Raw genomic sequence first — 17118 nt, 5'->3', positions numbered from 1 at the left:
TGCAACCTGTTGTTAGAAGTAATCTGGTTTTATTTTAAGTGACAGTCTGGGTCAACAGGGATCATAAAGAACTTTCTTCCCTTATGAAGCTTAGTAAAAAAGGATTAAATAGAAAGCAAACCCTTTTGTTAGGGACAGAGAAGTGGAGAATTCAAATTCTGGCTCTTGGTTTAAACTACTCCAGAAGAATCTTCTTTCCACTAATATGATACTCATACAGTGAACACTGATGTGGGTGCTGGGAATTGAACTCAAGTCCTCTCAAAGAGCACCCTCCTCTCCAGGGTGTCCAAAGGTAAAAAGTAACCCCTCCTAAGTAGACACTTATGCCTGGGGTATCTCAGAGCCCCAGGATAGCCAAGGGCATTCCTGCATATGTATACTTACCACAAGAATTTTCCTTAAGAAGTGAGATGCTAGTCTCAACTATACCACCAGGATGACGAGTTCGAAAGGTGCCTGGGAGAGACCTATATTATTTTCCAGACACTGCTACCAGACTCAGGCCCCAAAGCATATCCCATAGGAAACTAAAGTCTGAGAGCTAAGTGTTGGGCAGAAATGCTTTGTTCAGTGGCCACATAATGAGAAAGAGGGAGCTTTGCTCATAACTCCTGGGACTTATGGGAGTCACAGATAAAGGGAGATGGCCTGAGGGGATGGACACTCAATCTTTTCAGCAAGGAGGGAGAGATCTCTTAGGAATTCAATTGTCATTTTTTAATAACATGAGTGTTCTGCCTGCATGTATGTATGTGCACCACATGCATGCCTGGTACCAAAAGTCAGAAGAGGACATGAGACCCCCTGGAACTAGAGTAATGGATGATTGTGAGCCAGCATGTGGTTGTTTCTCAGTAAGAACAACAAATACTCTTCATCACTGAGCCCTCTCTCCAGACCCTGTCACTTTTTCCCACTGCAGTCATGGCTTGTGTTTTGTCATGGTGATTGGGAGGTGTCATTAGCCTTCAGTGGGAGTTAGCAAGTCAGAAAACTGGCAAGTCTAGTGTGAGTTAACCCTGTATTGTAACAGCATCGGTCATTTCTCAAATGATCAACAGGGCTACATATGCAGCCACATAGCATCTGACCCAACCCAAAGGTTAATACAGCAAAAGAAAACAGATGCAACGTGAAGGGAGAGATGTCAAGTATTTTCATCAACGTTATCACCGTCAGACACCCGCAGGACCAAGTGAAGAGGGTGTTCTGGCAGGCATGCCTTTCAAGTAGCCTTGGCAACTGTCACCATAACGTGGCAAAGGTATTATCTACCAAGTTGGAAGTTGCTAATATATTGCCCAGGCATGTACCACCCCCAATTAGCAATGTTTAAGTCGACTAAAAGGCCGAGTTTATTTAGGGTCTTTTCCTCAGTGATACTGTACTAGTTAGTTCTGTCAATGTGGAAAGAAAAACCTCAACGGAGGAACTGCCTCCAACAGACTGGCTTTAAAGGCAAGTTGCTTCTGGTCATGGTGTTTATAACAGCAACAGAAAACAAACCAGGACAGCCATCAAGGGAAACCAAATTATGGTGGCTTGACTCTGCTCTGAAACTGTCAACACTCAGGGCTGCCTCTGGGGGTTCTTTCAGGCCATTTTATGAAACAAGATTTTCCCTTGTAACAATCTCAATGTCTTTAAAAACTAGAAAAAGGCACGCAAATCAATTCCTGTTCTCTATAGATGGCCTTAGCTTCTTGTTAAGGCTAGACAATTCAGCCTCTGTTCTTGCCCAGCAGTGCTGAGGTGCACCCCCCTCCCCCAGCAACCTGGAAACACAAAGTCCCCTCATCTCAAGCTCTAGAAGGCATCCAGTCACTTCTTCTTCCCACACTGCTGGTGGTGAGGTGTTGACAAAGACACTCTCTCTGTCCTTCCTGTGCATGCAGACACTCCGCAGACGCTGACGGGGGCTTTCTCCTCTCACAAGGACCACCTCCACACTCACCCGGACTTGTCTGTCACCTACCAAGTTCACAGACTAGTTCCACAAAACACTTTTTAAATGTGCAATTCTTTAATCTTAAAAAATATACACGGGAGAAGCCATGTGTTTTACATAGGAATACACACATTAACAAAGCATTTCTTATAGTTTTCCAAACTGTTGTATCAGTCTGAAATTTATAAATTAAACATATCAGAATTTTTAAGTTAAAATGAAATCCCTGAAACTACTGGATATGTTACTTTTTTCCCCCAAAATCAAATGAGCAGAGAGTATCAGTATGATTTAAAGTAAGGTTTATTGTTACCTTTATTGCCTATAATCTAGAAGATGCAGTTTTATTGTGCCTTTGCAAACAGGATACATCTCTTAAAAAAACTGATCAAAAATTTCCATACATATAGCTCTATATGATAGATTACAGTGCAACACTATTCATAATTATAGAAACACTATAGAACCCAGGAGCACGGGGTAAGCCAAAGAAATACAATCCTGAGCCATCTGAGCAAGATGATCTGATGAATTCTTAGTGTAGGCTAGAAAACATAGTGAAGAAATGCATGCACGCTGCAGTCATGAGTAAACAGAGCCAACAGCTGTTGCTTGCTAGCTTCGGGGGTGATGGTGAATTTCCACACATGCACTCTCTCACACTCCTGTTTCCTTCTGCTTCCCTCCCGTCCCAGTACATTCACTCCAGCCCCTTCCCAAAAGAAATGTTCAGGCACTAAATCCTACAGAAGCCCACACCTGCCTGGCCGTGAGCAGCTTAAGACTGCTACTAAAAAGTGTAGGAATCCACCCATACCATGGAGCGAAGCATGCGCTGTAGTGAGTCGAGCTACTTTTTGCCTCTTTGGAAGTAAATGAAGCATATGCCTGCTACAGCTTAAAAACACCTTAAAAAAAAAAATCTTTCTCTTGCTACATCTTGAAGTAAAATCAACAGTGGAAAATTCACCCTAAAACTAACTGCCTCATCTGCTACTAAAATACATTTGCCACTCTATTTTTGGTATCTACTCAATTGTAATTCAATATGAAAAGTTCATGAAGCTTGTACCTGCTTATGGTGAACACTACAGTACCACATACAACCTGTCAGCTGAAGGCTTATGAAACACCAAGCTTTGTATGTGATCCTTGCTACATGTTCCCTCTGTGTGTTCCACAAGACCACAGTATTCTACTGTTACCAAAGATCATGTACAGACAGTTCAATGGTGGAAAGTATTTGGTTCGTCTTCACCATACACATCCTAGGGATGAACCGAACAATCCATGTCTCCATACCTTCCCTGAAGATAACCTGAGTCGGCTGACTAGACAGACAGACAGACAGCATGGCTGCCAGTCTATGAGGGGTTGAGCTGGGAAACCAGAGGGCTTGTGTAGTCTACCAGCAGCTTGAATTGTGCAGATAAACCAAGAGTTCTTGGCTTTTGATATGCACTGTCCCAAAGGCTGACACCACTGAGGTGGAAATCACACACGGCACAGCCTACCTGGAGAGGACGATTGGGGATCCTCATCCCCACATGATTTGGTGTGGGTTTAACGTCTCCCTACACATTAGCTGCTGTGGAAAAGTCAAACGAAAAATTTACCTCCTAGCTTTCTTATTTTCAATTAAATGTCACACACTCACAAAATACATACTCTATGAATATGAGGTGGCTCTTTTTCTTCATTTTTTTTTTAAAAATAAAGAGGCACCAATACCCGTTCATTTATGTATTAAAAGTCTCCTATAATCATCAATAAAACAGAAATGGCATCTGTGATGGCCACACAAGGAGAAAAGGATCAACGACAACCGAAGCCACCGTGGAGAGGCTCTGGCTACACCAGCATCTAAAGACGTGCTAATAAGGTTGTACTGGTTTAGCAGAGTCCCATGGCGGCCCTTGTCCACTACCAGGAAAGGAAATGGCTCTCAAAGAAGCCATTCTGTGGCTGTTTCCAATGCCTGGTACCCATGTGACTGACAAGCCTGAAGAGACAGATGGGCTCCTCCTGCACGCTAGCATGAGCACGGCATCAGTGACGGCGTGGTCCTACACTACTGCAAAGGAGGTTCTAGAGTGTAAAGGTCGTAATGTACTTCAGCATCTTTGGTCAAGGTCTAGCTTCTTCAAATCCACCTCTGCTCAGTCAGTCTCTCACAGGTTAAAGTCCACACATGTAAAGAAGAGCTCAAGACCTAATTCCCATGGCAAATTGTTAGATCAAGTTTCTGGTTTTGGCCCTTGCCCTCCCAGCCCACCAGGATTACAAGACCTTACAGAGGAAGCCGTAAAGCCAAACACTTGCTAAAACTCATTCTGTTTCAAGTTTCATGAGCTTCACAAGAAACTGCCAATGTGACTCCCAGCACCAGGAGGACCAGGCAGAGCCTTTGTCCTTAAAAGGGCCTGAGCCAACTGTGTAAAGGGTCTTGCTTCCAAAAAAGATTTGCCACTGGCCTCAAAAAAACATGTCTGTATCACACAAATTCTATGTGAAATTTAAATGTCATGTACATGTTTGAAATTGAAAGGTAAGAGTAAGTTATGGGGAAAAAAACCTAAAAACTAAATTTGGCCTAGGAATAACAAAGTTGTTTTAAAAAAGTCTGACACTCTAGAATTTAATTGAAAGGAAAAATTATCTGTAGTAAACGAGTTTACACCCTCAACAGGACACTGCCTGGCACTATGCCTTTTCTCCTTCAGTCCAGAGGTCTGTGTTCTTTTTTCACTGCTGAATGGGGCATGGGAGACTCGAAAGAGCACCCCAACAGTGAAGCAGAAGTCACCGTGAGCCAGGCTAAGTCTGAACAAAGCATGCACCCTGAGCTGGGCTGATCATGATCCCAGCTAACCAACCCAGCACACAGTAGCCATCAAGGTGAGCTGACCATACGGTCATTTCACAGGGCTTCTCTGCAGTATTAGTCTTTCCCTTCACAAGCAAATGCCAGCTCCCAGGCAAACATTTCAGCAAAGACCATCAGGCTAGTATACCACTGTGAATGCTGGCAATTTCTAATTAACTTAGCACCAGAGCGTTATCCCCATCCCCTTAAACCGAGTCCACCTGCAGTTTAAAATAGGAAGAGTCACATTTCTCTTTGCTTCTGTGTTTACAACTTTTTTCATTTTCTCATGAAAGTATTCCTATGTTGATGTTCAGATCTACATCAGATGAAATAAAGTTGTGAACTATTTGGTGATTTCCACACAGCACTCTTCTCAAGGTGAAGCATTTCGTGGGGTTAAGTCAGAATCATGTCCACAGAAGTCTTTTCCATGTAGTTCCGCATACAGAATAACTCTTACACATGGCTCTTCCTGGGCAGTATATTAAATGAAGATACCTCACAAGAGAAAAGATCATTATCTGTAGCCATTTGACTAATATACAGGTTCACAGTCAATCTGGTAAGACACTCTGCAGAAGAGAGGCATGAACAGATACTAGTTAAACACAAAACCGCAGTAAACATGGTCCACAGCACTAAAAGTTGCAGTGTCTATCCTTAAGGACCTGAAGTGATGAGTCTGGTAATTGCATTTAGAACTGGAACATGCTTCTTCCCTTCCACATACACAATGTTTGATGCTGGTGCACATATTTATATACACATGCACAAACAACACTGTGTGTCTATGATGATAAACTAATGTGATGATACCCAGCCAAGTCTTGAAGGCAAATTCGAAAGGGCAGGGTGCTAAGACCGAGAGCACATATCAACTTAGTAACACCCTAACTTCAGAATTCCATTTATTAAATACACTTTTTAAAAAGCACCTCTTGGTAATAAAAGCAAAGAACCAGTAATATCTCTTTCATTTTCATATCGGCCTGCTAAATTCATGATGGGATGTTAAACAGGAAGCCTTCTAGGGCTTCTAGACAGAACTCGAACGCAGGCGTGCTGACTTTGAAGCAGGAGCTGGAGCAGAGAAAAACATCAAAAAGCAACATACATTTGGAATTTATCACAGCTTTCTTCCTTAAGCCAAAAAAGGAAAACAAAACAAACTAAAAAAGCAAATTCGTTGTATAACCACAATTCAATTTGTCAAACTCCTATGAAGAATTTTCATTTAATTATGTATACATAACAAGAAAGAAAGTTCTTCCACAAACACGCTCAAGCTTACAATTATCAAGAAGATGACAGAGGAAAAGCAGGAGGAGCACTAAACACAGGCCAGGAAGGTCCACTTCTGTCTCTGTTTGAAGTAAAAAATCTCCATATAGGAAGTACAAAACCTGCACTGAATGACAACTGCTGGTGTGTTTACTTGATCAGAAGCAAAGACCAAGAGTGAAAAGCCCTATGTAACACCCATCTGCAGCACTCCCTCCCGAGTGCACACGAGTGTGCCAGCAGCTTCTGGAGTACAGCTTACAAACCCGGCAGTCCTTGGATAGCTGCAGTCAATGGATCGCTCTTGTCTCGAATGGACCCCTAATTCAGTTTCACTTACAAGTTGCAAACAAATTCATTTCTTCAGAAAAATATCTGTTTGGCGTCTCCTGGACTTTGTTCCATTGGGCAATATGGACATTTTAATCTGAGTACAAGAGAGAACAGAATGAGTCAAGAATAATGTCAGCACCGAGCACTCCATTTGCACTTAGGTACACACACCCACAACATGTGCAAAAGCGCAGCATCTATGTTTATTTGTCTGGAGGATTAACTGCACTCCCTTAATATTACTGCCAGCCAGGCTTTGAAGGGTCCCAGAACATAACACCCCAGCTAGACCCTCACCTGAAAGCTTCTTTAATACATAGCAACTGGAGAAAATTGTTTTGCAGGTAAAACAAAGACAATTTTCTGAATACTGACTCTTGAATTTCAGCCCACCAAGGTTTACACTGCACCTGCCCCTAAATGAATTTCAAATGTGTGAACTGTATAATTTATTTAAGGACAGCAAATCTGTTATGAGCTGCCAAGCCACTCAAGAACAGCCCACATACCTTTCAGTGACAAAGAACACTGGCTCCATGTGAACAGGGTCACCAGTGATCTGCACTGCTAGGGTTTCTGTGTGGTCTGGGAAGGGCATAAACAGTTTCTTTCAAGCAAGAGACCTCCCACCAGTGAAGACTCCCCTAACTGCCTAAACTAGAAATACCTTTGAGACTTTTTTTAAGTTGGGCTCATTATCAATAAAAATTAACATGCACATAACTGTGATTACAATGGTAGGAATTTATCACATGTGGATAACACACACTAGCACTGTATTCATCAATAGGAAACTGACTAAATAATAATATTTCCATACTGCAGAGTAGTCTACATTTTGGTGGAGGAGGGGTGGAGGCAGGAAGGCATGAGGCTGAAACAATCTCATGTAGCTAAGGATAGCCCCTCCAACTTGCTACGTAGTCGAGAGTGATCTTGAACTCCAGATCCTCCTGTCTCTACTACTCAAATGCTGGGGTTATAAGCAAGTAAAACCATGCCATGCTACTCTGATAACTTTAACAACAATAACAAAGGGCAGCATACTGCCTACTGTTGCAGCATATAAAAAGATCTCCAAAATAAATCCCCAATTGAGAAAAGTAAATCACAGAAGGGAGAAGGGTTCACAGAGTACATTACTCATAAAACCTTGGAGGGGGGATGTCCACCCAAAGAACTAGACTACATTTATAAATCTAATCACCAAATCCTTGAGCAGATTAAACTAACCAAAGAGATTAGATATTACCACTTTGAATGAATAGTTAAGAAACTAATTTCTAAATCTAGTTATGGGGTGAGCATGGTACTGCACACCTTAAATGCCAACACTTGGGAGGTAGGGGCAGACAAATGTCTGAGTTTGACCCTGGCCTGGTCTACAGATCACCAGGAATACTTTGTCTCAAAAAACCAATAAATAAATAAATACATACATACATACATACATACATAATTCTAGCTTCATTCATTTATCCTTACTACATCTCATCTTCACATGAGATTTATTTAATGTTGAAGAAATCAGACACTTACTTGCTACCATTAAACATTTTATTCAGGGCATCTCTTGATATAATATGACCACAAACTAATTTCATGGGTGGATTGTTATCTGTTGTTTGCTGACGAAGAATGGGGCAGGCGAATATGGAGTGATACCAGCACTTTTTACCAAGGTCCACTTCAATCTGTTTGAAAAAGCAAAGTGAGAAAGGCTAGTTAACCCGGAGAATGACCCGCATCGCCATCACTGCACAGCAAGAACATCTGTCTGGGCTGACTCTAGTGCACAGCAAGAACATCTGTCTGGGCTGACTCTAGTGGAGTTAGCTTTAGAATTCAAAGCAGAGCTAAACAACACTGCCACTTTTTAAAGCAGATCTGAGGTCTGAGAGAGCCAGGCATGGTGCTCTAGAAGCTGATACCTGTTTTGGTGGTACCAGGCAGCAAACTCATAGCCTGGCCCATGAGCGACCACCACTAAGCCACACATATCCCCAGCCTAACCACCTCGAAAGTTTATCAGAATATATACCAAAGGCAAAAACACCAGCCACCCTGACTGCCCTATGGGCAGCACTTGGTGAGGTGACAAATTCAACAACTCCTCTAAGGGCAGTCCAAATACAGTTACTGCCTGTGTGCGCTGCAGACCTGAGCTTCCTACATAGTTTGTGTGAAGTGGTCCAAGAAAACCCGAAACAGGGAGCTGAGCCAAGGTTTTCCCCCACCCCGCCTTTTCCTGCAGTGGTGGGATCCAATGCAGGGCCCTGAATGTGGCCAGGCAGTTTAAGCCAGCACCCCACCCTATCTCCTATCCCTTATGTAAATGCCTTTTTTCTTTTTTCTTTTTTTTTTTTTTTTTTTTCCGAGACAGGGTTTCTCTATAGCTTTGGAGGCTGTCCTGGAACTTGCTCTGTAGACCAGGCTGGCCTCAAACTCAAGAGATCCACCTGCCTCTGCCTCCTGAGTGCTGGGATTAGAGGCGTGTGCCACCACTGCCCGGCAAAGGGTTTTAAACCTTTTTTGTTTGTTTGTTTGTTTGTTTGTTTGTTTTGAGCTGAGGATAGAACCCAGGGACTTGCACTTGCTAGGCAAGTGCTCTACCACTGAGCTAAATCCCCAATCCCCCCCTTTTATTTTTGCTTTTTGAGATAAGATCTCAGTAAGTTGTCTAAGCAGGCTTTAAACTTGTGATTCCCCTGTCTCAGCCTCCTAAGTACCTAGAATTATGGGCTTGTACCACCAATACCAGCTTAAGCCAAATCTCAACAGGATCTTTTGTGACTGGTACATTAAAGCTGATGGCATGGCATCACCATTATGTTTTTGCCACACATATCAAATCATATCAGAGCTTGAAATCATCTAGCAGAGCAGCTGCTCCACCCAGAGCCTCAGCAGACACACTGCTTCCCTTTCTCCTCCACCTACCATAGCTACTGTTCTGAAAGTCCCATTACTGCCATGTGTGCTGGCACTCACCTTTCATTCCAGCAGAGAAAGGAGATCTGAGTTTGAGGGCAGACTGATATACACGTCGAGTTCCATGCCAGCCAAGGACAACACAGTGAGACACTAGCTCAAAAAAACCCCAAATAAAATAGACCTATTGAGGTTCTTTAAGGAAAATTGACAAAAGGTAGGGGATAGAGTCTAGTGTTCACAGGGATCTGAGTCCAAATTACAGTACTACAAAAATGGTGGAACAGACCTATAAACCTGGTACCCAGGAGGATCAGAGGGAACCTAAACTAGACACAAAGTAAGAGCCTCTTTAAAAAAAAGAAAAAAAGAGGATGAAAGTCAAAAACACATCAAAGCAATCGTGAGGGAGACTGCCAACCACCACCTCCTGCTGCTTTCCTAGCCCCAAGTGCACACTGTCAATTGGGATCCTACTGAGTGCTCTACTTCAGTGTGCAAATCTCAAAGATGCTCCTCACAGCATGAGCCTACAACTGCCAGGGCTGGGCACCTGCTTACGGAACTGCGCTCTCTCACTTGCTCAGGCAGCAGAGCAAGTGCTGCTTCGGTCCCGACCACAGGCAGTAAGTACCAGGAGGGCTCCTGTGCCTTAAGCACAAACCATCTTCAGCAAGCTCTTCCAGTGGATACAACCAACTGACAGGCTTACAGCTGGAAGAACAAGGCAACGACAGACAAACCTGTGGTGGTGTGGGAACGAGAAGCCAGCGCCAAAGGCTTAACTTAGTCCTCAAGGATCTGGACATAATGGTAATTGCAAGTTAAAAAGTCTTAGTGTCTACTGCCAGAGGAAACACAGACAATAAATTTTGTACCTCACGTCATAACCATCATGGCAGCCACCATGTGCCTGCCACCTCTAGGCTTCAGTAGTCCATAAAGAGAAGGGGCCCTCTTGTTACGGATAACAAACTATTGCCCACAAGTGAGTTCACTAGAGAAACTCTGTGCTAACAGAAGGCATGACTCTCCCCACTTCTTGCATCCATCAGCTTGCAGCCGAAACCTGGAGTCAAAATTTTGGATACACTCCCACACTGTCTCCAAAAGATACTGTGTCCCACATACCTATTTTCTTGTTTGATTTTGTTGTTGTTGAGAGAGGGTCTCAATGAGGCCCTGGCTGCCTTGGAACTCACTATGAAGGTCAGCCTGGCCTCAAACTCAAAGATTGCCTGTCTCTGCCTCCTAAGTGCTGGAATTAGTGTGCACCATCACTCCCTCACACCTATTTTAATTTGAATTTGTTACCTGATTTGTTTCCTTTTTAGAGTGGTGCTGGGCCCAAAGCTATTCTCTCAACTTTATTTTTCACTCCTGTAATGTGCATTAAAACAAACAAACAGAGCTGGGCGGTGGTGCCGCACACCTTTAATCCCAGCACTCAGGAGGCAGAGGCAGGCGAATCTCTGTGAGTTTGAGGCTAGCCTGGTCTCCAAAGCGAGTTCCAGGAAAGGCGCAAAGCTACACAGAGAAACCCTGTACTGAAAAAAAACAACAAAAAACAAACAAAAAACAAACAAAACAAAAACAAAAACAAATCAACCAACAATAACAACAAAGAAAAACCCAGAACAAACCCATTGAGTGGCTACCACAGTGTTTTCCTAAAAAATGGCATGATGAGCACTTTTAACTCTTTGTTTTTTTAAAAGATTTATTTATGTACCAGTGCTCAAACGGCATGCACAAGTTTATGCCAGAAGGGGACATCAGATCCCCCTATAGATGGTTGTGAGCCTCTGTGTGGTTGCTGGGAATTGAACTCAGGACCTCTGGAAGAGCAGTCAGTGCTCATAACCACTGAGCCATCCCTCCCACTTTGAGCTCTTCTAAGGTGGAAGGGTAAATAAACTGTTGCTAGAACTCACAGGTAGTTCGTCTTTCTGGTTCCAAACTCCAGTGCACTGCCTCTGTTCGATCACAGCTTTGATGTTGATGAGTGCGGGCAGTGCCACACAGCCTGCAGAGAAACTGAGGGCAGAGAGGGAAGAAACATCAGTGCCCACCCCAAAGCTCAGACCTGTAAAGCTGTTTCCTCTGAAAGAGAAAGAAACTCATTTTCTCCCCCATCCTCCTGCTCCCAGCCCTCACTATATTGCCTGTTGTTACTAAAGAATAATTCCCTTTACAAACAAAACATAAAACTCCAGTGCTACCAACGTAAGCCTAGCCAGTATGGGAGAAATGGGGGGGAAAGGAAACTTTAAAAAGATCACTTTCTGAACGGATGGTTTCATTTTCATTTAGTTCTTCAGCATTTAAAAAAAGAATAACTGCTTCTACCCTGTCAGAAGAGAGGCAGCTCTGGCACTCATGCTGAAGGGGGAGCCACCATTATAAGAAGTACGAACCTTATCCGTTCAAAGGAGCGCTGGGGAAAGACCTAAGCAAGTGTTGGTTTGTGCCTTCACATTCAGAGGGAAAGAGTCTTCTAAGCCTGTCTTCTCTAGGAGTGTGATTATGTAAGGTTATATGAATTAAACCTTCCAAAGTTTACCCTCCAGTTTACAATATGAAAAGAAAATCTACAATCTCATCCCCAACTCACCAGTAAAGCCTTTACATACTCATAACCACAACTTCAACTTTAGCCCCAAATCTTAACCTTTATCATGGTGTCAAAAGATACACAAATTTGGCATCACTTGCTTCCTTTAATGTGACAAGTTTATTTCATTCACTTGTAAAAGGTAACTGTCAAACCTAGAATGTAAATAACTGTGGTTTTGGTTTTGTGGATTACCTCACTTAATGTTAGAAATTAAAATGCACTAATTCATTTAAAATCACAATAAAATCACACACTGCATTGGAGTGTCTGTTGCAAATTATTCCAAATAAAAGCCTGTAGCAGGCTTTCTTTTGGGTCACCAACCAACTCCTAATTCATTACATGGAGACTTATTATTAGTTATAAATGCTCAGCCTTATCTTATGCTTGTCCCATGAGCTCTTATAACTCACATTTTAACCTGTTTCTCTTCATCTACGTTTTTCCTCGGGGCTTTTTACTTTTCTTTCATTCTTTATGTCCTACTTTCACTGCTTTCTTGGTGTCTGTCTGTCTGGTGTCTGTCTGTCTGTCCACGGGCATCTCCTTCATCTCGCTTCTCTCTCAAGCCTGGATTCCTCCTTCTACTTCTCCTCTCTGCCTGCCAGCTCTGCCTGTCCCTCTACTAACTAGCTATGGGATGTTCAGCTTTTTATTAGACCAACCAGGTGCCTTAGGCAGGCAAGGTGAAACAAATGCAGCATAAACAAATGAAATCCACAACAAAAACCATGTTCTACAAAGACAGTTCATAACTCAATATACAGATGCTTTGTCTCAAGCATCACCCTAGGGCATAAAACTAAGTGCTTTATGCAAATATCCTATTGTGTCACACAGAGTGCTAAAAAAAAAAAGGTAACCCAAATGCCAACTTAAAGCAAGTATTTACTGCCTACCCAAAGCACTGCAGAGCTCAAAAAGCATTTCCTAGGTAGCCAGCATGCTAGTGAGCACACTGAGTACCTGCTGAGGCTGGTGACAATGTCCCCACAACACAGACCTTCATCTGTGCAAAGGTCGGCAATGGAAAAGGGGTTTTGGACTCCCTGGTTCCCAAACCACACTTGGAGAACAGCTGCCCTAAAACTGTGTCGCTGCCAACTGTGACAAGCACTTGAAGTACCCACTACATGCTTCTGTAGAAAGACAACATCATCTACTGGTTTAAACATAAAGAAGGGTTGGGGATTTAGCTCAGTGGTAGAGCGCTTGCCTAGCAAGCGCAAGGCCTGGGGTTCGGTCCTCAGCTTGGACAAAACAAACAAACAAAAATAAATAAACATAAAGGAAACAGGAAAAGTTGCCCAACACAGTGCCCATTTAGAGTGAGCAGGGCCATTACTGCACCTGACACTGAGCGGAGACTCCACGGAGAGCCCCAGGAGGGCACAGGCATCCCGTGTAAAGATGTCACAGATGTCAGCCCACTGGTTTGCATCAAGCAGGTGAACATATGGTGAATTCTCAATCCCCTGTCTCAGGTACACGAGGCTTCCCATCAATACCTGAATGTCTGAAAGAAAAAGCCCCAGCAAAATGGAGGTGTGCACAGTCATATCTGAAATGGCATTTACTTGCCCAACAGGCTGAGAAAGCTGAGAAACATTCTGGTCCCTGATCTTGATTGCCAAGTCCCTCCCCCTAAACTAAGGACACAGCATGGGCGAGGATGAGAAAAGGGAAGCACTGAAACACTGAACTTGGAATTTCTAGTCTTTCACCGCCACGTGAGTTTGGTGAAGAAGGACCCATACTCACCACACTGATATGTGAAAGCAGCATGTGGTAATACACAAGTGTCCAAGGATCATGCCACCCCTTGGTCTTATCAGTGTCCTTACAGTAAGGACTCCCCAACTCTGCAATGTCTCTGGCTCCAATGCTGTACTGCTGCTCTACTGTCAGTGTGCAATGTTCCTATTACCAGTTATCCCAATAATTTCATTCCTTAGCAGATGTATAGGACAGGCACTGTGGTGGCTACTGGCTCCTTCCAAACACTAAAAATCTCTGACTTAAGCCATGCTGGTGGTGCTCATCTGTATTCCCAGCATTCTGGAGGCTGCTGACACAGGAGGATCACAAGTTGGAGACCAGCTTGGACTACATAGAGAGACTCTCAATTCCCTGTACTTTCTCTTCCTACCCAGCCTGGGCTCCCTCCCCAAAGTACAAAGGAAAATAGTTGTCTGACTCCAGACTTACCTTTTTGATGATTTAGGGCAAATGGCTGGAAATTTTTTGCATACTGTAAGGCTTCCCGCTGATTTGTAGTTCCACCCATTAACAAGCTAATAAAGTACAGTCGGTGTAGCTTAAACTCCAAGGAGCTGTTTTGGGCTATGAGCATTTCTCGGTTTGATACTGCCCACCTAAAGCAACAGAAAAAGGTTTTAAGAATAATCAAGGGCATGAGCAAGGTGTTTTAAGAACTGGTTGACATCTAGCATATGAAAAGGGGTCTGGTCTGCCATCTTGTGGGAAGCTGTAGTAACATCAACCATTAGGAGATGCAAACACAAAGAAAAACATACTAAGTCAGAGAACAGTTAATGAGGTTCATAATAAGAATGGCTCTGGAATGTCACATAATACACCTGGATTTGAAGAGGACCACACTCTGGAGTGTGAGCTTGGGATTCACACCTAGACTGCTCAGAGCCTCTCCTCTTCCTAGTAAACCAGCCTATCTGCAAATGAGTCAAAACTCTGAAGGTGAACCTCTTAGCTTTTAAATTACATTCTCCCATTTACTTATGTATTCATTCCTTATTGGGGGCAATTTCATCATGACCTTCATGTGGGAGTCAGAGGACAACCTATGAAGTTCATTTCTTTCCTTCCACCATGGTGGACAGAGGGCACTGACTCCAGGTAAGGAAGGCTTGGGGCAAGTGCCTTTACCTGCTGCTGCACTACCGCTCTGCAGGCCTGGAGTCTCTTACTCTATGCTACTCTGTTTTGCATTAAAAATTAGCAAACGTGTGTGTGTGTGTGTGTGTGTGTGTGTGTGTGTGTGTGTGTACAGCTTAGTGATAGTGTTGGTTTAAACACATAAAGAAGGGTCCTGGGTTCAATCCCCAGCAGTACAAAAACAAACAAACCCAGCAAGCGGATATTTCTCAAATACTTGCTGTCTTTTATCTTCCGCCTGTGTTTGTCCCCATGTACATGTGCGCCCTGTGTGCGCTGTGTCAGGTGCCCTCGGAACTGGAGTCACTGACTGTTTTGATCTGCCCGAGTCTTCTGGAAGAGCAGCAACACTCTTCCCCTGAGCCCCGTGCTTTCAGTCCTAAACAGGAGGAGGACAACAGCACACGTGCACACACACACAAGACTCGTAGAGATACTAAGTTACAAAGGGAAAGGGCGGCTTTGGCTCTGAAACTCTGAAGTACCTGAGTAGGTACCAGCAGGGACTAACTCAGTGAACTGGGACTACCATGTCAAGCGTGATAAAAACAAATGTATCACAAGTCAGCTGTTAAAATCAAAGTTTACAAACATGATAAGGCAGCTTTATTTCTCTAGATGTTCAACTATAAAAGCTATTCTTTAATTGACTTTTACTTGGGCATTTGTCCAGCTAACCCAGCGGAATCTGAACTAGGTATGAATATAAATGTGAGTAACTTGTGATGGGGCTATGTTTCAGTGCCAGCATACCCAAAGCCTCTGCTCTGGTACCTAGTGCCACTGGGTGGGGTGGGAGGGGTGGGCTTAATGAAGGTGACATAAAATCTGAGTAACTTATTACACCATACTTGCTCTTGTCCCCACCATCCGTTTTCTCAAGCCACCTAACACCCATCAGTGAGTGACCACTTGACCGGATGAAACAGTGTTTTTCCAGTTCTCTGCAATTAGTCTCCTTACCACAGTTCAACTAACTTTAACATTTAGACAAATTCCATTTTTTATAAAAGTAAAGGCTTTTAATCCAAAGCAGAAATAAATGTGCCAACCAGGTATGTCTACTTTTTTGACTTTGTGACATGATATCATATTCAAAGTTTATGCTCAAGAATCAGCAAGAGGGGGAAAAAACATGCATTTTGGTTTTGTTTTCTTCTGAGATTGGCTGATCCTGCTCAATATTATATATTCTAAGTGTGTGTTTTCCTGCAAATTTTGTGCTTTTGCTTTTCTTTAGAGCTGAAAATATTCTGTATTATACATGTAACATGCTTTCATCATCCATGCATCTGTTGGACTAGGTTGGCTCTGTTTCCTGGCTACAGTGACAAACGTAGGGTGTGACTTCTCTGTGGTATGTAACAGGGTTGTCTGTGTATATGCCCAGGAGTGGAATTCAGGTTTGTTTTGTTTTTTATTTTATCAGTGTTTTGCCTGTACGTATGTCTGTGTGAGGGTGTTAGATCCTGGAGTTACAGACAATTGTGAGCTGCCATGTGGGTGCTGGGAATTGAACGCAGGTCCTCTGGACCCACCCACTCCTTTTTTTTTTTTTTTTTTTTTTTTCCCCGAGGCAGGCTTTCTCCGTGTAGTTTTGGTGCTTGTTCTGGAACTCACTTGGAAGCCCAGACTGGCCTTGAACTCACAGAAATCTGCCTGCTTCCCATGCTGGGATTAAAGGCGTGACGCCGCTGCCACCACTACCACCCAGTGAATTCAGGTTTTAAGTAAGTTTACAAATGTTGTGTTGGCCACTCATAACTCTCCTGTGTCAGCTTCTGCTCACAGTTAATTCAGATCCAGAGACTGCAGCTACTCTGCCTTGGTTTTCACTTTACCCCACAGCTTCCCATGGGCTGATGGCCTCTCCTAGCTCCACTTCGATGTTGTCAATTGTCATGGCAATGTCACCACCTTCAGCCACAACATTCTCCAAGTGAAAAGACCTTTTAGGCCTTTCATAAATTGATCCCCAAATAATGCTACTTAGTGACTAAGCAGGGGCGCCCACACTGACACACACTTGATGGGACATGAGCATTCTACCCTGCTTAGCCTGTGGCAAGGCTTGGTATATTGAAGGCTCTGTACTTAGAATTCCCTCCATCCCCAAAACACTAAATGATTTTGCTCACATCGTTAGCTCTCCCTCAGGAGTCTACTGTGCTGCTCTCTTTCCTCCCCTCAATCTGCCACTCAGACAGGCATCTATCTCTG

At 43.4% G+C, this 17118-nt stretch overlaps 1 protein-coding gene across 1 annotated transcript in view; it reads right to left on the bottom strand.

The window, feature by feature from the left end:
• Positions 1-2236: 2236 nt before the first annotated feature.
• Positions 2237-17118, bottom strand: part of Rmnd5a (required for meiotic nuclear division 5 homolog A) — a 56184-nt gene continuing 41302 nt past the window's right edge. Inside the window, exons 5-9 of the mRNA XM_036181213.1 lie at positions 14191-14357; positions 13333-13498; positions 11300-11402; positions 7974-8128; positions 2237-6528 (exon numbers count right to left, since the gene is read on the bottom strand). Of these exons, the coding sequence (XP_036037106.1) occupies positions 6465-6528; positions 7974-8128; positions 11300-11402; positions 13333-13498; positions 14191-14357 (655 nt within the window). The 3' untranslated portion in view covers positions 2237-6464. The remainder of the gene's footprint in view (positions 6529-7973; positions 8129-11299; positions 11403-13332; positions 13499-14190; positions 14358-17118) is intronic.

This window comes from Onychomys torridus, chromosome 3 (assembly GCF_903995425.1).
Source record: "Onychomys torridus chromosome 3, mOncTor1.1, whole genome shotgun sequence".
Classification (NCBI taxonomy): domain Eukaryota; kingdom Metazoa; phylum Chordata; class Mammalia; order Rodentia; family Cricetidae; genus Onychomys; species Onychomys torridus.
This window is presented reverse-complemented; position numbering and strand designations above follow the sequence as displayed.